This window comes from Cornus florida, unplaced genomic scaffold (genome assembly GCF_030987335.1).
Source record: "Cornus florida cultivar Cherokee Brave unplaced genomic scaffold, ASM3098733v1 CherokeeBrave_3.0.0_Hap2_Chr09, whole genome shotgun sequence".
Taxonomy (NCBI): Eukaryota; Viridiplantae; Streptophyta; class Magnoliopsida; order Cornales; family Cornaceae; genus Cornus; species Cornus florida.
Window position 1 is genome coordinate 68,828,741 of NW_026775579.1, and position 22,740 is coordinate 68,851,480.

General features: G+C 35.6%; 2 protein-coding genes across 2 annotated transcripts in view; both read right to left on the reverse strand.

The window, feature by feature from the left end:
- Positions 1–12,283: 12,283 nt before the first annotated feature.
- LOC132272791 (ethylene-responsive transcription factor LEP-like) lies at positions 12,284–12,697 on the reverse strand. The gene has a single exon (XM_059773884.1). The coding sequence runs from the start codon at positions 12,695–12,697 to the stop codon at positions 12,284–12,286; it is 414 nt and encodes a 137-aa protein (XP_059629867.1).
- Positions 12,698–14,436: 1,739 nt separating this feature from the next.
- The window catches only part of LOC132274241 (exocyst complex component SEC6), a 37,426-nt gene continuing 29,122 nt past the window's right edge, over positions 14,437–22,740 (reverse strand). The window contains exons 19-26 of the mRNA XM_059775482.1: positions 20,673–20,717; positions 17,403–17,481; positions 16,525–16,594; positions 16,314–16,401; positions 16,072–16,161; positions 15,781–15,897; positions 15,462–15,524; positions 14,437–14,943 (exon numbers count right to left, since the gene is read on the reverse strand). Coding sequence (XP_059631465.1) covers positions 14,812–14,943; positions 15,462–15,524; positions 15,781–15,897; positions 16,072–16,161; positions 16,314–16,401; positions 16,525–16,594; positions 17,403–17,481; positions 20,673–20,717 — 684 coding nt within the window. The 3' untranslated portion in view covers positions 14,437–14,811. The remainder of the gene's footprint in view (positions 14,944–15,461; positions 15,525–15,780; positions 15,898–16,071; positions 16,162–16,313; positions 16,402–16,524; positions 16,595–17,402; positions 17,482–20,672; positions 20,718–22,740) is intronic.

The window sequence follows — 22,740 nt, forward strand, 5'->3', positions numbered from 1 at the left end:
CTTGCAAAACCCCAATAGTTCAGGGGGGTTTTTTGCATTTAACCCATATATATATATATTTTACATTGGAACAGCCATACAACATCTACACAACACATCCATAAAGGACAGTATAGATACAACAAAGGCAAGTCATAAAAAGTCAAACAAATCCTGAAGCAAAAAAAAGAAAAATGAAGACCAAGTTCCATATTTGCTGAAAAAAATAACGGAAATTACTAAGTGAGACGAGCAACAACGGGAATGACACAAAGGTCAGGCCGTCATCAAGGCAACAGCTCCAAAACAACATCCACAAGGCACCTTCCGACAGGTGAAAAAACCACCCAAACCCCGTACAAGTCGATGACCACAAAAATTGATATAGATCTAAGATCTAATCGGGGACAACAAAAACCGATATAGATCTGAGATCTAGCAGGAGAAAGAACAACAAATCCACCCAGTCTAACCAGAAACAAGCCAAACAGAAGCAGATTTAGCAAAACAAAAGCAAAAAGGTCGTGAAAACAACCCACAGAGTGTACTTATTATTACACACAGATTTTATTTAGCCTATGGGAGGCAAGAAACATCACCTCCCCACTCCCATGGAAGGACCTCCTTACTCCCATGAAAGGGAGTAGGGAGAAAACCAGATGGGAAAGACGAAGTGGGAGGCGGCTGAAAAGGGGGTCGGTGGAGGTTTTAGCCAATAATCCAATCACCTCTTAGTTTGAGCAATTTTCGCCAAAATTCAGAACTCAAGAGACTCTCCTTCCTAATGCACAGCTTCCAAAGATGCTTCAAATTTGAGACCATGTTAGTTAATTCAAGGCAAGGAAATCCTAAAGCTCCATTATATTTTTCATAGGAAGAAACCTATAAAGCACCGACACGTCAATATGTAGTACTGTACTAGTGTCAGACACGTGTCCAAGCTTTGGACACGTGAAAAACGTATTCCCATTATTTTAGATTTTTTTTGGGATCAGACATGGCCAGCGACACCTCATGGACATGCCCAAGGACACGCCGATCGCCGATCAAGCTTCAAAAAAAAAAAAAAAAAAAAAATGAAAGAAAAAGAAAAAGATGATGTGTGTGTGTGTGTGTGTGTGTGTGTGTGTGTGTGTGTGTGTGTGTGTGTGTCAATTCTCTATAACAATTGACTTGAGAACTGAAAACGTGAAGGGCAGAGAAGGAGATGGAGCAGATCATGAGACATAGAGGAAAAGGAAGATAAGAACATGCGATTGAAAAAGAAGGTGAAGAGATAACAGAACGATGTGATCGAACACAACTCTCTCTCTCTCTCTTCGATGTGGCACAACTCTCTCTCTCTCTTCGATGCGGCAGAATGACCTAGAAAATCTTAGATGCTTCAAAACTTAGTTTGCCCTATGGGCCGTCTCTTTGGGCCTACTATGGCCATACTTCTTTTTAAAGCTTATCTACTTGCATGTATTTTTAGCCTAGGCCAAAGCCCACCTAATTATCTACATTATTATGTATAATTGATTAATCTTTCAAAAATAAAAAATAAATAAAGAAATATGAGATGTATGGTGGGACTAATTTAAATAAGTTATATTTATGAATATAAATAAGAAATTGAGAAAAGAATAATTTCTTTTATATAATAATAAAGTATATTATTATTTTATTGTTGTATCCTTGCCGTGTCCATGTCCTATTTTTTTGAAATTTGCCGTATCGCCGTATCCGTGTCGTATCGTACTTGTGTCCGTATCCGTGCTTCATAGCAAGAAACTCACAAACATCCCTTGTGCAGGTTTAAATCCTCAACCTTTCACTTTAAAAGATAAAAAATAAAAATAAAATATCACTGGACCATAACCTTTCGTTTAACTCTACATTATAAACCTAATAAATATACCAATAGGTCTGTGGCTTAGCGGTACAAGACTCCTACTTCCCAAAAGGAGGTCAGAGGTTTGAACCTCAGTGGAGCCAGTGTGTGTGAGTCCTAACTAAGAATATATATATATATATATATATATATATATATATATATATATATATATATATTACATATATATATTTGAAATTTGAATAATGAATTTCTCCATTGAATATATATAAATATATATATATTTATATATGTATATGTATATGTATATATATAATTTGTGATTTTAGTATCTCTATTAGTTCATGCTTGTAGAGAGTGAAATTCACGCGGTCAGATATGACACCGTTTTCTTACAAAGAAGAGAGTAGAAGATCGATAAATCTTGACGGCACCGGTGTGGTGCCTGCCAAGAGCTCTCCGACAATCAAGTTAATCACCGGAGGTTTAAAAGAAAGGCAGGGATTTAATAATAGTTTTTTTGTCGTACCTTATTCCCGAGTCGTCTTCCTATTTATCGTCACTACCCTTATTCTTGATAAGGGAATATCATAATCTTTATCACATGGAAATCTTATCCTTGATAAGATTTGTCATTATCCCATGGAACTTATCCAATGGAAATCGTTATCCTTGATAACGAAATATTATCTTTCGAAAGTTGAAGAGATCTGGCGGCTGGTCAACACTTAGTTGTCTCTATCGTTAGGTCAAGATAGGTTAGGTATATTTTTTCCTATCAGTTGCCCCCCATTCCCAAGCTTGCTCGTCTAGCTTTGGGAATGTAAATTTTTTTTTTTTTTTTTTTTTTTGTCCCCGTCACTGCTCGCCGATACTGTTCATTGAACAATAGTTTTTTTTTTTTTTTTTTTTTTTTTTTTTTTTTTTTTTTTTAACCCTTGGGTACTCTTCCCTTGGGTGATGTTCCCGGGTAATCTTCCCTTGGGTAATGTTCCTGTGGATACTTTGCCCCTGGGTAATATTGGTACTCTGCCATTGGGTAATGTTCCCTTAAGTACTCTTTCCTTGGGTACTCTTCCCTTGGGTAATGTTCTCGTGGGTACTCTGCCCTTGGGTAATGTTTCCTTAGGTACTCTTCCCAATGGTGAAATTAACACAGATACCAAATCAAGGTTCTGTTTTGGAAGGGCATAGATTCAAACCCATGGTCAATGACTTTTAGTGATGTAAAACTGGATATTTCTTTTAAAAATCCAATATACTAATTGTAAACTTCATGGGTTTCAGTTAGCCTATCTCTTTGGCAAAGGAATAAATTTTATGAGCTTTACTTAGCTTATCACTCCTATAATAAGGGAACGAGTTTCACTCAGCTCATCCCTTTAGTAAGAGAATTAAATTTTACGAGTTTCCCTCAGCTCGTCCCTTTAGCAAGGGAATTAGGTTTTACGAGTTTCACTCAGCTCGTCCCTTTAGTAAGAGAATTAGGTTTTACAAGCTTCACCCAGCTCGTCCCTTTAGTAAGGGAATTAGATTTTTGTCAAGCGTCGGGAATACCAAGTCCTATTGAGCTAAGCATGCTTAATGATTACTTTCTTGCCCCTTTTAATAAAGGAAGTAGATTTACTCGAGCGTTGTGAGCTCACCCTTTAATAAGGGAGTAGTTAACCCTCCATCTCTTTACCGAGGGAAGAAAATGAAATCCCTTCGTTCCTTTATGGGGAAAGAGGTGTAGTCTGAATGAGGGTGACCCATTTAATACGAGAGGTAGTCGTCTCGCCTCTCTAGTAAATGAAGGAAGCTTTAATTATCTTACCCTTCTATGTAGAAGAAGTAATCGGTTTCTTGTCCCTTTAATGAGGGAAGAATGTGTTGTTGGCCTTTGGTTCCTTTAATGAGAAAAATAGATTACTATGAGCTTAATATTACTACATAAGTATGTAACTAAAAACGTAATATTTTATTACGTAAAATTGAGGGTCATCCATCTCAATGGTGATGGTGACCTTATTGGAAAATAAAATAATACGTGAAATGATGAACTGAGATACCCCCAGTCTTTATTTTGAATGACTTGATAATGCTAATTCCAACTGTGAGACAATTGTTAGTCGGTATACTTATCTGAGTCCTCCTCACTATATGTCCTATCACTTTAGCTGAAGAATAATCTCTTATAGCTGGTATCTTTTTCATCCCTGGTGAGAGGGGCTGACCTCTTCTTGTCTTCTCCTTCCTTTCCCTTCCGTGCATTCATAGCGTCTTCAGGGTTCATGTGTTTCTGCGCTCTGATCAACAACTCTGTCATGTTGGTGGGAGGTTCTTTGGATAAGGCGAACAATAATCTGGAGGTTTGGAGTCCTCCTATGAAAGCGGTCAAAGCCACCTTGTCGTCCACCTCTTCTGCATACAACATCTCTATGTTGAATCTAGTGATGTATTCCCGAATAGACTCGCCCTTCTGTTGCTTCACGGTAAACAGGTAGGTGGCCGGCCTCCTATGCCTCTGACCTGTAATGAAGTGGCTCACAAATTACTTACTCAGTTATTCAAAGGTGTTGATGGTTCCTGACTTCAGCTTGTTAAACCAAACTCTTGCCGATCCCTTAAGTGTAGTAGGAAAAGTTCGGCACATGATTACATCTGGCACAGCGTGCAAATGCATAAGAGCTTGAAAGGTCTCCAGGTGATCGAAGGGATCTTTGGTCCCATCAAAGCTTTCGAACGAGGGCACCCTGAACTTACTAGGCAGGGGGCATTTCATAATGGCGAGACTGAATAACATGTTGGTCTTTTGCACCAGGTCATCTATGACGGCAGGACCTTTCCCTTTCATAGCCTGCATTACATCTTCCATTTTCGCCTTGAGATCCTCGATCTGTAAGTCGAAATAGGTAACTTTCTCTGTCTTTTCCTTAACACAGAATGTTGTGCCTGTTTGAGACTGGGGATTCTGTGAAGGCGGAAAAGGAGGTTCTCTGTGTCGGTTTCCGACTTGGCTTTGTTCTGCCTCGAACTTATGAGAAGGATTGTTTTCTCGGTCCTCCATATGTTGTCCCCCATCATTCAGATTAGGAGGACATGGGTCGGACAATTCTTGTTGAGGTGGTGGTCCCACTGGGATAAGATATCGCAGGATCTCTTCATTTTGTTAAATCAACTGGTCCATACTCTGATGCAGAGTTTGGACCTGTAGTTCTAACGCTGCAAGCCGTTCCTGGTCATTCGGGACATCTGGGTGCTCACCTGACCCTTTTCTTTGAATGGATCCCTGCAACGACGTTTCTGTTTCAGTTATCATACCGAACTGCAAGTGCATATACCCAACCGAGTAATTGATTTAAGGGAATCATCGTTCCCACAGACGGCACCAACTGTTGAGGGTGAAATCTACGCGGTCCGATACGATACCGTTTTCCCGCAAAAAAGATAGTAGAAGATCGATGAATCTTGACGGCACCAGCGTGGTGCCTACCAAGAACTCCCCGACGATCAAGTTAGTCACCAGAGGTCTAAAAGAAAGGCAGGGATTTAATAATAGTTTTTTCGTCGTACCTTATTCCCAAGTCGTCTTCCTATATATCGTCACTTCCCTTATTCTTGATAAGGGAATATCATAATCCTTATCACATGGAAATCTTATCCTTGATAAGATTTGTCATTATCTCATAGAACTTATCCAATGAAAATCGTTATCCTTGATAACGAAATATTATCTTTCGAAAGTAGAAGAGATCTGACGATTGGTCAACATTTAGTTGCCTCTATCGTTAGGTTAAAATAGGTTAGGTTTATTTTTTCCCATCAATGCTAATTGAATAACAAGGCAATAATCCAAGGCAATCTCCTCCATTAATGAAGGGAGTGGAAGATATAAAATAGGCAATAACCTAAGATTTGTAACTAATTTAGACAAACACCCACATACATTTATCCTTATGAGGAGGACTTAGTCATCCATTTAGACTCAACTTGATATAATTGACACAAGCACAGGAGTTAAGGGCAAATTGCATAAACCCACCATTAACTTCTTGTGATTGGCAATAAACTCCTCTTTTTAGTTCCCAAAAAAAAAAAATACTCTCCTTTTTGGGATGAGTACTATTTAGTTCTTTATTTGTTATATTGCTGAATAAAGCATACAAAAAATGAAATGTTGTCTTGATCTCCTAATTCCTCTTGATGCTTAGGTTGAACAAGTGTTGCATTCTCGGAGTGACCTATAGGGTTTTACTTTTCCTCATTGGTGGCATTGTACAACATGCATATAGCATAAACTTAACTGGTTTTGTCAACAAGCTCAATAATACAATACATAAATAAAGTAAGCAAAAGTAAAATAAAATTAAAATTTACTGAAAAAATTAATAGATCTGGGTTGTACAATACATTAAAAATTATTATAATAAAAAAATAAAAATAAATAAAAAAAAAAACGAAGAGGTTGAGTATTTTAAGCTACTACAAGAAAAAAATGCATGTACATAAAAATGTAAGAACAATTTCACTACGTAAATAAAACATTGCCGAAATTGTTATATTTTGTGTTTATGAGCTACTTAGATTGATGATGATGGTTGATTAATGGGGAAGAAACACTTCATTGCGTACTGAACACTACAATTACAATTTTTTTTTTTACTTGATAATTTGCATTTGAGTGTGTGTATATATATATATATATATATATATATATTATATCTATATATATGATAGACAATAGCATTAACAACAAGAATTGACTAAGAACCAACCAAAAAGGAAAGACAAAGAAACCCTTCTTTTCCTTCCTCAAAAAGCTAAAAAGAGTAAAGATTGAATCTTTGAATGAGATACTTATTAATGTAGGGAATCATCAAGAGGGCAGATTCCGTATGTCTTTGAAAAACTTACCCTTCAATATAGGGCTTCAATCTTTGACCATTTACTTTGAATGTGTTGTTAGATTAATTTTTAAATTTTTATGCAATATTTGCAAATTAGATTTTATGTTGTGATTATGTTTTGAGAATTAAAATTATTTGAAAATTTTGTGAAGTCAAAAAGAATTGGTACTCTTAGGTCAACATTTGCTCCTGGATTAGGATGGATTGAAAGGGTACTGCAACCAATTTGATGTGATGGTTTTGAATAACTAAATACTGTAAGTAATAGCCACGTAAATCAATAAACAACAAAAAGGGGTCCATTGATAAATAGTTCACTAAATAGTGTAACTTCTCTAATAAGTGACTTAACTATCACCGGAACCACCATAATCTGAATATTTTCGATCATGCGTGTCTGACAATAGAAATCTTATATGCATTAAGATTTGTGACTTGCTCATTTAGTACTTGCAACTTGTAGGTGAGGTGATCTGTTTTGGGTGGAGTGAGAGAGAAAGATCAATTCATAATTGAAAGTGTAATCGTGATTATTTTTATTATTATTTTTTTTTTTTATGAAGTTAAGATTAAATGTGCTATTTTTATTAATGTTGGAATGCAATAAATGGGTCATGCAAATATCGTCCCTGTTTTTTATCTCAGAATTGTTCATTTAAGTAATGATACATAAGACAATTAAATTGATTGACTATATCAACTTATTAACATATTCATGGAATGCCTTTTAATTAGTCCATGTGATAGCATATTTTCTCTCACTTTTTATATATATATATATATATATATATATATATATATATATATTATATTCATTTTTTAAAAAAATTATTTCATATTTTTGTGTGATTTGAGTGATGTTGCTAACTCCTAACTGATTCACTTGGATGGATCTATTTAGCTCCACTTTTTCTTGACAAAAGGATATTACTTTGAAGGGAAAAAAACAAAACATTGTGTGACTTGTGGCTTGTGTTTAGTAGCTCATGCAAAGCCTCAATGGGCTATGTGAATATCTAATTTATTATTATTATTGTTATTAACATTATTATTTACTTGGGAAGGTGTGAATACCCACGATGAAACTTGAAGGTGATGTTTATTTATTTATTTATTATTTAAATTAATTATACGTACCTCTCTTATAATTTGTTATAATTATAGAAATTTCCCTAATGATTTAAGAAATTACTCAGAATTTCTCTAAAAATAAAACTAACCTATACATACTTCGGACCGTCAAATAAACTAAAAGACGTGTCTAATTTATTGAAATACCCTCAAATTGCAACCGAACTACCCATATGCTTGTAGGGATATACAATCCACCGCCGACCTACCTTTTCCTCCGGCAGACCACCATTACCCCCACCACGGTCGACCACCACCACCCACCCTCCGGCCGCCTACCACCACCCCCACATTGTTCACTGGTGACTAAATTAAGACTACATCGATTCTTGGGCTGGGTTGAATCTTACTTTCAAACATGAAATTCTGGGTTTGATCTTGCTTTCAGAGGATAGCTGTTCAATTTCTCAACATCGCCACACCCCGTCCTCACATGCCAAGCCACTTTACACTGCGTACAAAACCACATTTTGCAATCGGGACACGCTTCGATCGAGTAATAACCTGTCCATTGTCTGGCTTATATATCAATCAAAAGTGCCAAGCAATCCTTGTAAGGGAAGTAGAGTTTCTCCGACCAAGAATCACCGACTCGCAGAGAGCACTTCCCCACCTATCAAACACCTCCGGTGGCACTTTGGGTCAGCAATGTTCGGGCTCCAATAACCCTCCACGGGCCGGAACAGGGCATCGAATCTGCGTAATATTTTCTTGTAACTTTGAAGCCACATATTTGATCACACAATCGGAACGGTAAGGATGTGTACAACCCATTATGCTAAATGATTCATTGGATGACTTTGGCTAGCTCAACACAGATTTCACCTCCGGTGGTAAATGATTCATTGGATGACTTTGGTGGCGGCGTCATATCTCGTAGGGAGAAGGTATTTTAGTAATTCTTCTTGTTTTTTAAGGTTCAAAATGTCTTTGAGTACAACGAAGGGTAGTACATGACATCAGCAAAATTCATTGACTATAATAGAAGGAAGGTCCGAGTAATTTTTCAAACCATAAAAACAGTCTATGTAATTATGACAAATTATAGGCGAAATTGATGTAATTAACCCTTAAGTTGACATTTATATGCATGCATGTTGTAAAGCACGTGCCAACTGAAGCGGACTTTCCAAAGGTAATAAAACATACAAATGCAGGATAAACCTTTGTCAAAAATCCTACCTGATCAAGAAACTACCAACCATCATTAATGAGGACCTAGTCATTAAAACAGAAGATGAGAAGCAAGAAATGGAGTCTAGCTCAGAATAGCAAATTTGTAATGTTTTTATTTCAGATTTGTTCATTACATAATGATATAGAAGACAATTAAATTTTGCGTGGAGTCTTAAATATATACTTGAATGTAACATCATTATAGTAAATTTAGAATGTTTTTTATTCAGATTTATTTATTACTTAACGATATAGAAGACAATTAAATTTTACGTAGAGTTTACCTAATGTCAAATGTCTTTTATCCTTAGAGTACCTGATAATTATTAAAATTATTATTTTTTATAACACCAAATAAAAAAGTCTTTGTTATTAGGCTATTCTAAGTACTTTCCAAAGGGTAAAAATATAATAAAAAAGTCTTTGTTAACATACTTACAACGGACTTTCCAAAGGGTAAAAATCACACAAAAGGAGGATGAAAAAAACACACTCTCTCTCTCTCTCTCTCTCTCTCTCTCTATATATATATATATCTTTGTCAATTAAAAACCATGCCTGGTGAAGAGACATAGTTCATTTAATAAAAACCATCAACCACCATTAATGAGGAGCTAGTCAGTAAAGAACACAAGAAGATCAAGAAGATTTAGAAGAAAAGAATCAAGAAATGGAGTGTCCATCACAGAAGAGAAGAGTAGTTTATTATTCTTACACTGGTTCATGCTATTCTCTTCAAAAAGCTCTCAGTGCTATTCTCAAATGTTTAGGGTTTGAAGAGCACTCTCCAACAAGTCATGACCCACCAGCTGCAGCCACAGAACGAGTACTAAGAGATGGTGGCCCTTCAAAGCCACCAGTTGATCCAGGACATGGTGGTCAGACTAATTAACTCCAACCCCTCCTAATTAGCTATTCTCATATATAATTAATATATATATATATATATATATATATATATATATATAACTGGTTTGATTGTAGTTACTTCAGATCTATTTCACCCCTACTTCCTAGTGTTCGTGTGTGAGACGTACAGTGGGACTAGTGTTATTTCTGCTTGTTTGTGTTTGTGATATGTTGTGTAATTAATTAATATTTTATACCCATATTTAATATATGCAGTGTGCTAAACCTAAATTCTTGTGTAGTAGAATTTTATTATTATTTTATGTGCTCTTTAATGCATTATGCAGGACTTCCTAAGATTTATTCATTTCGTCAAACGTGTTCATTTCATCACCTTTGAGGGAGCAAGCCAGCAGGCTCAGCAGCGATATATTGGTACCTCCAATACCTTAATGGTCCAACTCTCTCCCTCTCTTACACACACACACATATGGCAAAGAGATTAATTGGTATCACTGTGCATGGCAGACTCTATTTTTATTTATTTATTATTTATTTTACTTTTGTCACGAAATTCACACACCTAATTTGTTTGTATGAAACTTGAATCTAGTAAGGTGCGAATTTATTATTATAACCATTGCCCCAATATATTTGTATATATATTATTTTTTATGAATTCAAGAGAAGAAAAAGAATGTTTAACAATCTCATTTATTAGTTGTGAACTATTCTTTTCATATCATTTATGGACACGCTCTTAAAAAAGAAAAATCGTTACAATTATTTTGTTTATTTTTAAATCTTAATTTCATATATTATTAGTTTGGTCCCCAAATGAATATTTCTGACTCTGCCGAGTTATAAACCAATAAATGTATATAATGATCTTGGTCACTCAAGTTGGATAACTCTTCAATAGCTCAAAGAAAAATCATTAGGCATTTATTTCATTTATTGAGTGGTCTCTATCCCCTTTTTTTTTTGTTTGTCTCGTTTAAAAACAATTTTAATTCTTCATTTTGATGCAATTAATGAGACAATAATTTTAATTCTTCACTTTGATTCAGTTAATGAGACAACTCAAACAGCGTTTTCTTGTTCTATGAAACTTTATCTTCGTTTTAAATTGTTTAGACATTACTTCAGCGATCCTTAATTCTTTCAAACACTATTAACGTTAAACGGGTACATATATCCTCTACAGTTATAAACTTCATTTCATGTTATAGTTTGTTATTCTGATAAGTATATATAGAAAAAATAAAATGGAAGGGCAACTTAGGTATTTTAATAAAATGCACGGTAAAAATTTATGTCCACCTCAGCATATTTCAAAATTTTACTAGAATCTAATTTGACTTCACAAGACTGTAATAAGACCACCTTAAGTTCATTTGACTGTAATTATCCCTATTTTCTTTTTCTCTTTGCTTTCTCTCTACATGTTTCCATATTATATATATATATATATATATATATTTTCACTTTCTGAAAAAAAAAAAAAATTGAACATTGAGTGTACATATGTATGAAAAAAAATTTGTGAACTGTACTGTGTACAGTATGAAGAGAGAGCTATCAAAAAAAAAAAAAAAAAAATCACCCGTTATTGAGATAGTTTAGGATATTTTTGTCACTTTGTTTATAAATATATTGTAGTGGATAGAGTATAATTTTGGAGCATCTCCTTGTTTGTAACTTTAGTGTATATATCAGTTCATGCTAATTGAATAAAAAGACAATAATCTAATGCAGTCTCCATTAATAAAGGGAGTCGAAGAAATAAAATAGGTATTGACCTAACCTTGGGTACAAATTTATACAAACTCGTATTTGAATCATCAAATCAGGTACATACATAGCCCTTGATATAATTTACAGATATTAGCACTCGAATTTAACTGTAAAGTTAATTTGAGAGCATTGAATTGACGGTCTTAGTTTTTCTAATTTCAAGTTTAAAGTGCCCAAGCAGTACTTTCAATTAAAACGCGCTTGTTTTTATCATGATAGCAATGATCATATATTACTATTGATTGTAACAATAATCTTATAATTAACCAATAAGCCAGTGACCTAACGGTACCAAATTTTTACTGTCCAAAGGGAGATCAGGGATTCGAACCTGAGACACGTGTGTAGCAGTACCAATTAGAGAGAGAGAGAAAAAAAAAAATTTAAATAAATAAATAAAATAAATAAATTCATTCTTATAACTAGAACATGCAAAAAAAGCCAATCAGAACATGGAAGGAAAGTGGCAAAAGAATAAAAAAAATTCAAAAACTAGCTTGCCTTTTCCACTCAGTTTAATGATTCTTTAAAATTCAGAAAGTGTTGCATCCAAGATGTATGCAATAAAGTAAGAATTGCCCTTTAAAAGCCCAACTTTTATGGATTTTATAGAACTTAAGAGTCGAAACTAAATTGAAAGGTTACTAGATTGGCAAAAACTCTGTAAGATGGACGCAATGACAAGAGACTCATCATCTTCAACGGAACTCATCTCCATGCAATGCTGGCCACCCTCTTCCAATTCCGGTGTTGGTGGCGGCGGAGGTGGTGGTGAAGGCGACGGAGGAGCCGAAAACGGGTAGTAAAAATTGGTCCGAGCTCTTTCAATCCCACTAAAAGATATGGATGAAAGATCATAAGCCAATGCAGCTTCCTCAGCAGTGTCAAATGTGCCCAGCCAATGTCTCTCTTTGGTATACGGATTCCGAATCTCCGCGGCGTATCGGCCCCACGGCCTCCGGCGTACTCCGAGGTATCCGGTGGAGTGTCTGGAGCTCCTTCTCCTTTGATTTCTGTTACACACTTGGGGAAGATTTTCCATTTTGGTACGTCTAGAGGACTTAAAAGAGGCTGTGTTATAATGCCAAAGGAGGGCTCTCAAGGCCTCTCTTTTATATATGATAAAACAAGGAATATCTCAGTGGATTTTGTTAATATAATAAAAAATAGTACACCATTGGACAGCATTAGAAATTTAGTGTAAAGGTTGTCTCTATATGTTAATTTATGATTAGTCAAGTGGGGCAGTTGGAGAATCATAGTCTAAGATAGAATAAAGTAGGAAATGTGGTGAATTGTTTCTATTATGGTAGTTTATTTTTGTGATTCTTTCCTTATTTTCCTCGCTAATGACACGATTAGTGTGAACATAATGCGCAAATCACTCACTCCTTGCGTTGTCACTTGTTGGCTAATGATCTCTCTCCAAATAATATCCAGAAATTGCCCAACCGAATAATTTTTAATTAGTTATTTATATCAAATATAACTAAGTGGAGGACTCCACTTTCTTATTTATTGCATAATTGATCAATTAAAAAAGTAAGTCTAATAATTAATTACAACTATTCGATGCAAAAAACATTTTCCATAGTTTTAATGGTACATTCTCACCTTTCAAAATTAATAGAGAATTCAAATCTTTATAGGAACACTGTGGTGTGAATGTTTTTCTTGTTAAGTTATATATTTTTTAAAATAAATAAATAACACCACTATATAAATAGGTGGATTGTTTAAAAAATGTATGTGTGGGAGAATTTACATTTTGTGACTATTATATACGATAATTGTGTCCATATTTCTCAAGAATGGAATATAACGAAGGGCAAATTGTACAATCTTGTTATTGCCAATAATCTCATGAAAATGCAGTGTGTTGCAAATAACTGCTCGATGTTAGTCTTACTTACCAAGGAAATAAAAAATTAAAAAAAAAAAAAAAAATTCCATTCACAATGCAAATAATACTCCCACGACACAAAATGCTCAAATTAGACCACAACATTAACCGTCGTTACTGGAAATAAAAAACTACTAATTTGCCCAATCTTTTGTTTTAATAAAAAATTAAAAATTTCTGAACTGCCAAAAAGTCCATTTGTTAAAAATACTGAAACATAAAAAATAAAATAAAAGGGTGTAAAAATTGACTTGTAATAAATGAACTAAAATTTTAACGCAATTTAGTGTAAATTCGATTTTTCCTTCGGACTGAAAATGGGTAACATGTTGAATTCTACAATGTTTGGGCCATAAAGAAGGAACCACCGTATAATGGCTTTTAAAGAGTTCCATAACGTCAGCCCGGTTCTCTTTACAACTGGTTTTGATCCGATTATTAGGCTTTATGGGAGAGAAAAAAAAAAAAACAATTATATATATATTGACCCATTTTTATTTTCCTGGTCGTGAACCCCTCAAAAATAAAAATAAAAATAAAAAAAAATTCCCAAGCCAAGAATGTTGGGGGTCATTGGTTAGTTGTTAGAGTGGAGGGAAAGGATGCAAGGCTCAAACACAGATTCTCAGACACGGGGAGCAACCTAACCACTCGGGCAAAGCTCAAACACAGATTCTCAGACACGGGGAGCAACCTAACCACTCGGGTAACGTCGCACTTGCATTTGCAAGTCACTTCGAACATATCAAGCCTGGACATTTGATTAGTTACTGAATTGTGGCACTGGGAAGAAGGGATTATACCACATTATTCACAATTTAAACAAACCTCAATATAAAACAGAATCAAATGTAGGGTTCAAGACTACTACAATCAACTAGAAACAATCAGAACAGAATATTAAGATAAACATCAAGTTTGCAGAAGCAATCATAACGTATTGACAGAGCAATAATGTTACATGTGGTACCCGTCGCGTATCACAGAATCTAACACGCTTCTTCATTCACCTTTTCTGTTTCTTATGTTTCAATACATTTGAGTATTAATCTGAACTACTGAGGGGTTTATACTACATTATTTTCAAAATAAACTAAATGCAAAAAATCAACGGAATTAAATGCGGAGAAAAAATTATAGTTTGGAGGGTAAAAATATGGACCTGTCCTTTATACATCTGCACAGAGGCATCTAAGAAGTTGACCGAATAGGCTGCCAATTGTCCAAGCATAGGCGTCGGTATTGAAGCAGAACTAAGTCAGCTTTCGCCATATAGATCCTTTGGAAGCAGATAGGCACTTCACTTTTTGAAAAACAAAACCAGCCTTTGGGGGGTTTCCATCAACAAGAGAGTTTTCGTAAATTTCTTTGCATTCTTGTACAACCTGACGATAGAGGACATAGCATCAAGTCTGAAGGATAAAACTCAAACCCCTTTTACCTTCTAATCAACTTGTCATTAAAAAAAATAGATGCTAATGATAATATATGATTCGTCAAAGACAAACAACAATCTTTTCCTCCACCTAGAAAGCATTTTATTTGTTACTCCAGTCACAAACTAACAATGGGAAAAAATAATAATAATAAAGAAAAAAGGGAGAGGGGTGTAGACGTCCACAAAATTGAGTCCTTGGTTTTTCACATAGGATATGACAATTGACATGCCATATCATGGTCTAATTGTTCCTTTTAATACACAGCCTCTTCTGATTCCAATAAATGGTTTCCTTGATTTTAAATTACCAATTTACCAACTTGTATATTTCAAAATGAAGTAATTTAGTCCCATAGGAAAAACCCAATCGAAGAGTAAGTATCATCATTCCCTCAGCGTTCAGTTCACCATGGTAAATATGATTTAACTTCACTATTGAGGACTACTTATAGGGTTAAAATATACCTCTTTTGCATCCTTCCGTGGTATGCCTTCTCGCAGTCCCACAAGTTTTTCAACAACTTCAGCCTACAATCCAAAGGGGGAAAAAATGAGATTCGTGATCAGAGAGATCCTGAGCAGAGAAATTCAGGACAAGAGATTCCAATCCTTTCCAGTCTCAAGAGAGGAAAAAGAACAGATATAAAACAAGTACACAAATGATGACTAAATGATGTTTTATTGTATTGACATAGTAAGTAGCCAACACACTAATTTACAGTTTGACAATGAGAAACATTTTACCCACACCACAGAGTGTTCAATAGTGTTCAATAGCACTTACTGGGCAGTCAGGTTGATGTTCAAGGATATTTGTGTAAATGAGTGTGAAAGAATCCAGACTCTCGGCCGAAGCAAGCTCTCTTAAGTCACTTAGTGTCCTGACTCTGTTTTCAACTTTCTGTAGCATGTCATGGAAATTCGAAATTAAGAAGCATTAGAAATGCTACAAAATATTTTATAGACAGGAAATTTCCCATGAAAAGGACAATACTCAGATCAAATGCTACAAAATTCATATAATTTAAGGCTCTGCAATTATAATTGTGTTAGATAAAGATGAAAAATAACTTACAGAAACACTAATATATTCCCTGAAGAAATCCAAGAGAACCTCTTCATCTAGCCTCATCCGTTCAATAGTTTCTTCCTTGATGTAATTTTTCTACAAACACGAGCATCACTAAGACATTCACCTCATGGAGGAAAAAAGATATTATAGGCCATTACATGCACGAGTATGTTAATGGATGTTAGAGAGATACATGCAAAAGTATATCCAACAAAGGAAGCATGGATAATTTTCTTTAATTAAACCTGTGTGAGTAGATGGTCAACATAAACCACCACGGTTTCCTCCAGACAAGCTTCAACAAATCTCCTAAACGATCTTTCTTCAATGTAACTAAAGAACACCATAGCACACAAACATAGTAAATTAGAAACAAAGAAAATTTTAATGTGTAGAACATATGCAAGCCTGAAGTTCTAGAATAGGAGAATGACTGAAATTAGAAGGAAATCTTACATCTTTACATCAGTAAAATAATCACCAAATGTTGCAACTAGGTACTCAGTAACCTGTCCTTCACACCATTCTGAGATGCATAGAAGAAAAAGCCCAAGTCAGAGGCTGACGTAATTGTTTCAGGAAAAGAATAGAAAGTTCATTCCATCCAAAAATAATAGACAAAATAAAGAAAAGTTATTCATCCTTTTCTTTTTTGGTGATGCATACCTAATTAGCACAACTATTATCAAACATTACATACACCAAAATATTTGCAATGAATAGTTCAAGATCACTGACAAATTAATTACAATATAATATGACAGCCTAGCAGATCCCTCATGTCTTACAATGTGAACCAGTTAACTTCATAAACTAGCACAAGTTGTAGAAGTCTTGTACACAAGTTTCTAGAGCCTCTAATGAGAATAAGACATCATATCATAAAAAATTAAACTAATTCCTCGAGGCTTAAACATAATCAGTTTATAAACAATTACACACTGTTTAATCTTCATCACTTGGAACATCACATGCAATTTATGCCACACAGAGATAGTAGCTAAAAGAATTATATGTTATCAATCAATAGGAATATTAGTAAGTGTTCAATATGAGGATATTATGCAGAATTTAAAAGGCTAAATAGTGTTTGAACACACACGACAGCCATATTTGGGAAAATAGTGCATCAACAGCTCCTACAAACTACAAAACCAATAGTTCTAAAATGTAAAACTGCCTATACACAAGTGCACAGAACAGCCACAATATGCAGCCAATTTGCAAGTCATGAAGAAGACTTGACTGTTTTAAGTTCTTTATAATGCTTGGGATCAATTCATGATATAAAGTGCGAGAACCTCAAGCAAAACATATAGTAAAAATTTGTTCACCTTTTTGGTAAAGCTTGACAAGTAATTCCTGAACTCCTGGATCTTCAAAGATGACACTAACAGTTTGATGCAAAGCTTCCTACCATCAAAAAGAAATCAGGTACCATTTATGACAATGCTAACTTTCGTAGAAAAACAAATATATGCAGAAGGCAATATGACCACCACTTGTATACCGGGGTAAAAAAAGAACAACATGACCACCTATTAGAATTCTTCAGGCATCATGACTAAATGTTGAAAGTAGCATATTGTCCAAAATCAACAATGGAAACAGTATAACAAAAGATAAAAATGGTTTTTTCATATATATTTCTAGGGTAAAGTACAATGACACCCCTTGAGGTTTGGGGTAAGGACACACATATACAAGTTGTCTTATTTTTGGACAATAACACCCCCTTGTGAGATTTGCAATCCAAACAGAGCCTTAAAACATGCGAAAAGTCAACTTTACCCTGCACTATTTTATTAATTTTTATTGTAAAATATCAAAATAATTAAATGACCAAATTACCCTTTTCATCTCTCTCTCTCTCTCTCTCTCTCTCCCTCTCTCTCTCTCTCTATATATATATACAACCACACACCAGTCACCACTACCACAACCATCACCCGCCTGAAGAGCTATGCCACCGCCACCACCCATCTTCCCCTCCATCACCACCACCACCAATCTAAATCTACCAATGGAGTACAAAGAAGAGAATTGCGAATCAAAGATGGGCACCGAAAAAGAACCGAAGAGGAGCTCTGCCATCGCCACCACCACCTCCTCGGGCTTGCAAGTGACGCTCGCTGGAGCGTGCTCATCTGAACCTTATTGCCTTTGCCGTTGGATTTGAGATGTGGTCATCGCCTCCGCCGTCCGAGTAGAGCCCTTTCCATCACCGAGTTCTCTAACCACGGGACCCATCTCACCCGACTCTCTATTCAAGAGGCCATCACCTCCGCCGTCCGATTAGATCCCTTTCCTGTCAATCACAATACAGGATCTCCTCGTTGTTCCGTCCGTGTCCCTCCGGTTTAAGCTTAGAATTTGCCGGAACAGTACATCAATTTGGGTCTTTCAAACTTTGCATGTTTGGCCGACGATGATAAAGGCTCACGTGAACTGATGGTCTCTTTGGTTGATGATCGTTTAATTTGCCTGTGTGAACTGGGTCGAGAGGTTGCCAGTGTGAACTAGGTTGAGAACTGGGGGTGGTGATGTGCGCATATGAGGATATTGCTACTGCTGATGATGCTAACGATGGGGTGGTGGTTGTAGCGGTTGAGGTGTGATGATGCGGCGGCAGCTGCAGTATATGTAGTGGTGGTGGTGATGTATATATATGCGTGTGTGTGTGTGTGTGTGTGTATGCGTGAATATATATATATATACACACACACACATACAGAGAGAGAAAGAGAGGGTTCTCAGATGGGTTGTACTTGAGAGGGGTTTGGGTTAGGGTTTGATCCAAGGGTATTTAAGTCCATTAAAATATCAATTTTATATCAAAGGGTAATAAAGTCAATTCACCATTGTCAGGGTCTCGTTGTCAATTTTTTCAAACTTGAAGGGGTGTCATTATCCAAAAATAGGCGAACTTGTATATGTTTGTCCTTACCCCAAACCTCAGGGGGTGTCATTGTACTTTACCCTTATTTCTATCGTGTTATCTATTAGTATTTTTGTACAGAGTTGTACTCTATAATAGAGATACGGGCTAAGCACAAGTCTACAATATTCTCATCATAAATGAAGATTTCAATTTCATATACGGAATGCAAATGACAAAAAATTATATTTCTCTACTTTTTCAAATCAATTTAAAATAATTCAAAGGCAACTCTTACACTTCTTATGGTTTTAATTCCAAAATTTCTTTTAGGGGTGCACACGGATCCGGTTCAAACCACGGTTCATTCTTAACCAATCCAATCCATTTAGTTTGGCTAGGTTTTTGAGGGGTCATCAGTTCGGTTACGGTTCCATTTTTTCAGAAATCATTCAGATCGGTTTGTTTATAGATTGAGGGCGAAAAAATCCAGTCCAATCCGAACCGATTTGTTGTGTGTATATATGTGTGTGTGTACATTAGGCTTTATATGATTCGCTCTCTATACTTCATCATTTCCAATGAGGAAGTTGTCACTTTTTTTTTTTTTTTTGATTGAGATAACACTTTCTGCATATGATAAATTGCAATCTGTGTATCATTCCTACAATCATAACGCAATAAAACAGGAAATTCTGCACAATGAAAACCAAAAACACAAAATCTAAAGTTGGGAGCCCTAGCGCCATAAATTTAAGAGGGTGGTATCTAATTTTTTAGTTATAACTTATAGTTAATCGGACTTAATTTTGGAGAAGACTCCCCTGTCCCTTTCTAAATTGTTGTTCTTTAAAGAGAGTATTTGGTTTGGTTCTCCTTCAAACTCCACTCACTATATTCTGAAAGTATGTGCATTGTAAATCAGGATCTCTCGCATCAGAAAGCTCACCTCACAAATGACAGTTATGTTCCAAAAATATCTCTGAGTTTAGTCATGGGCAGGGTCCCACAAATCATAAGTTGCAACCTAAGTGCTTAACAGAATTGAAGTTTCAGGTTAACTGGATTGTCATTATTATCATAGAGCAAAAGCACAGTATCAAGAACTAATATCATTGAACTCGGTAAACATTTCCAATAACAGTCAGAAACCAACCCATTGTCTAAATGTTTTAAACAATTAAATGCAATAAAACATTCAAAGAAACAGCCAAATTGAGCAAAACCTAGTTTTTTTTTTCCCCTTCAAATTTCTCTCATTATTTATTTATTTATATTCTACTTCTTTTGTTTTCTTTCTCTTCTTAAAATTTCTTCTTCTTGCACTCATTTATGATGTATGTACAGTAAACTTTTTAAATCTCATTCTTTTTCTCATTTATTTGTCTTAATTTTATGTTTCTAAATTTTCTTTACAACATTTTTTTTTTTTCGAATTCTGAGATGTTTGAATCTTGATTACTGCACTTATTTTCTAGCTTGATGTGTTGCACCATTAGTCGGAAAAAATCCTATCTGCGAACCCCACCCCCCCCCCCCCCCCCGGGGCCACGAAATAAATTCTGGGCTCCATCACTAATCTTCATGCACATAAAACTATATGTTTTAAAGCTTCAGCAAGGGTATCAAGTAGAAATTTGTGAATAAATATAGAGCTATACATATAGACAGCGTGCAGCATATCCACGCACAATATGAAGGTTGTGGGAAGGAAATCTCAACGTACCTTTGCAACCTCTAAAAAACCTTTGCAAGTGTCTTCAAAATTAATCTGTGAAGATGATAAAGAAACCAATTTTAAAAACACAACCAGAGAAGCAAAGGCACGAACTCCATAATTAACGATACTTATCCTCCAAATCAATAAACCAAATTAAAGTGATTGTGGCTCATACAGGATGCTTGATTATGGACAACCATTAGAAAAGCTTACCCCGACCAGCATAAAACTTTGGTTCATATATGTCCTTCAGATGGATACATAGAATTTATTCTTAACAAAAAACAGTGAAAATAGCAAGATTTGGCACCGAGATTTCTTTTATGTAACTAGCTTCTAAAATAAGACTTCCAATAGTTTTAAAGAAAATAAACTAAGACCAATGTAGTTTGATCAAAGGTCAATTGAATAGAGTATGGTGCATACCATCATTAGGGCTCATTCCACAAATAGGCTACTAAATGTATCTTAAATGGTAATGGAAGCTTCTTATCCAGCATTTAACTGAGACATGTAACCAACAGGCCAGTGGCCTAGCGGTATCAGGCCCCTATTTCCCAAAGGGAGGTCAGGGGTTCGAGCCTCAGTAGAGGCATGTGTGTGTGAGTACCAACTAAAAAAAAAAAAAAAAACCTGAGATATTTATGCAAGTTTGACTTTTAGATTTTTCTCCCCCAAGATAACTAACAAAGTTTCTTTTCCAAATATAAACGAAGAAATTTATTTCAGTTTGCTATGTGAATATATTTCTGAAAAGGTTATAAGAAAATAATATAGGAGAGCAAGGGTGTAACGTGGTCTTCGGTCTTCCAATACTCTTGATTATGACAGAAAACAAGAGAGAAGTACCATGACTGAGAATACAAGAGAGGATAATATACACACATGATTATTTCCTTTTTTACACCAATGAACCTTATTTATGTCAGGTGTAACACAAAATTCTATCTTACTTGCTTCATCATTTTAAATTTCTTTGAAGCCCCAATTGTGGTGTAGTGACCTATTCAAACTGAATAGCTTGAGCGGATGACTGCTCAGAGGAAGAGGGCCTATAGACAAAGGTGAACACAAAAGGTAGAGAAGTCCCGAGGGTGTTTGCTTTGAGGGAAAGGGCAGATAGATAGAAGTGACCTCATCGACATAGAAATCCAAGGATAGAGCCCCTTGTAGGATGTCAACCATTTCAATGGAAGCTAATAGGGTGACTATTTGAAGAAGAGGGCCAATAGGTAGGATGAACTTAATGGAACAAGTTATGGAATTGGGTTGTGTTGAGGCATGCCTATGGTGTGATGTGTCAGGAGTTGGTTGGAAGTGTGCAGTTACTGGTCTGTCTAGCGTTGTGTTATTGTCTGGGTTGTGGCCAGGGGCCTGACCAAACATGTCGAGATGTTGTGAGTAGGGTTGCAATGAGGGGACTAATCCTTTATGTTGTTCTATTGTGACATGTTGTCTGGGTTGTGACCAGGGGTCTAATCAGATGTGTTAAGAAATTGTGAGTAGAATAATGACCGGGTACTAATCCTATATATCATGACATTTTGACTTGGGTTGTGATGGGATTCTAGCCCAGTGTAATGATCGTGGAAAGGGTTGGGACTTTGGGTCTCAGTTAGTATAAGTGTTTTGAGGTCTCTGATGAAAAGTCTAGCTGCACGTGTTGTGGTATTGAGAAGGATAAGTGGCTAGGGTCATGAATGGGAAAAAGGTTACTACTGAAGAGGGAGACGAGAAGTGGGAATGATGTGGTATATTTGGGATCGAGAGTCATGATGGTGATTAAAATAGTGATATAGATGGGTTAAAAAAGTTGAGAATGACCTAGACTGGGAAGAAAGAGAATCTCAAGGTTTAGAGAGTAAATGGAGAATTGATCTGGTTATGTAACTGGATGATGAGGATGTGTTAGAATTGAAAATGTTTTGATTAAGAATGAGGTGGTGCCCAGGATAAGGTAGGGGTATATAGAGAATAAAGATCTAAGTAATGAGAGAAAGTGAATAATGCTTTGGTAGCTCTGTGAAAGATGTGTAGAGAATGAGAAGAGTTACTAGGAATGCAGTGATAGTTC

Bases quoted from the DNA above. Each gene is read 5' to 3' on its own strand.
- LOC132272791 (XM_059773884.1), bottom strand. From the start codon at position 12,697: ATGGAAAATCTTCCCCAAGTGTGTAACAGAAATCAAAGGAGAAGGAGC.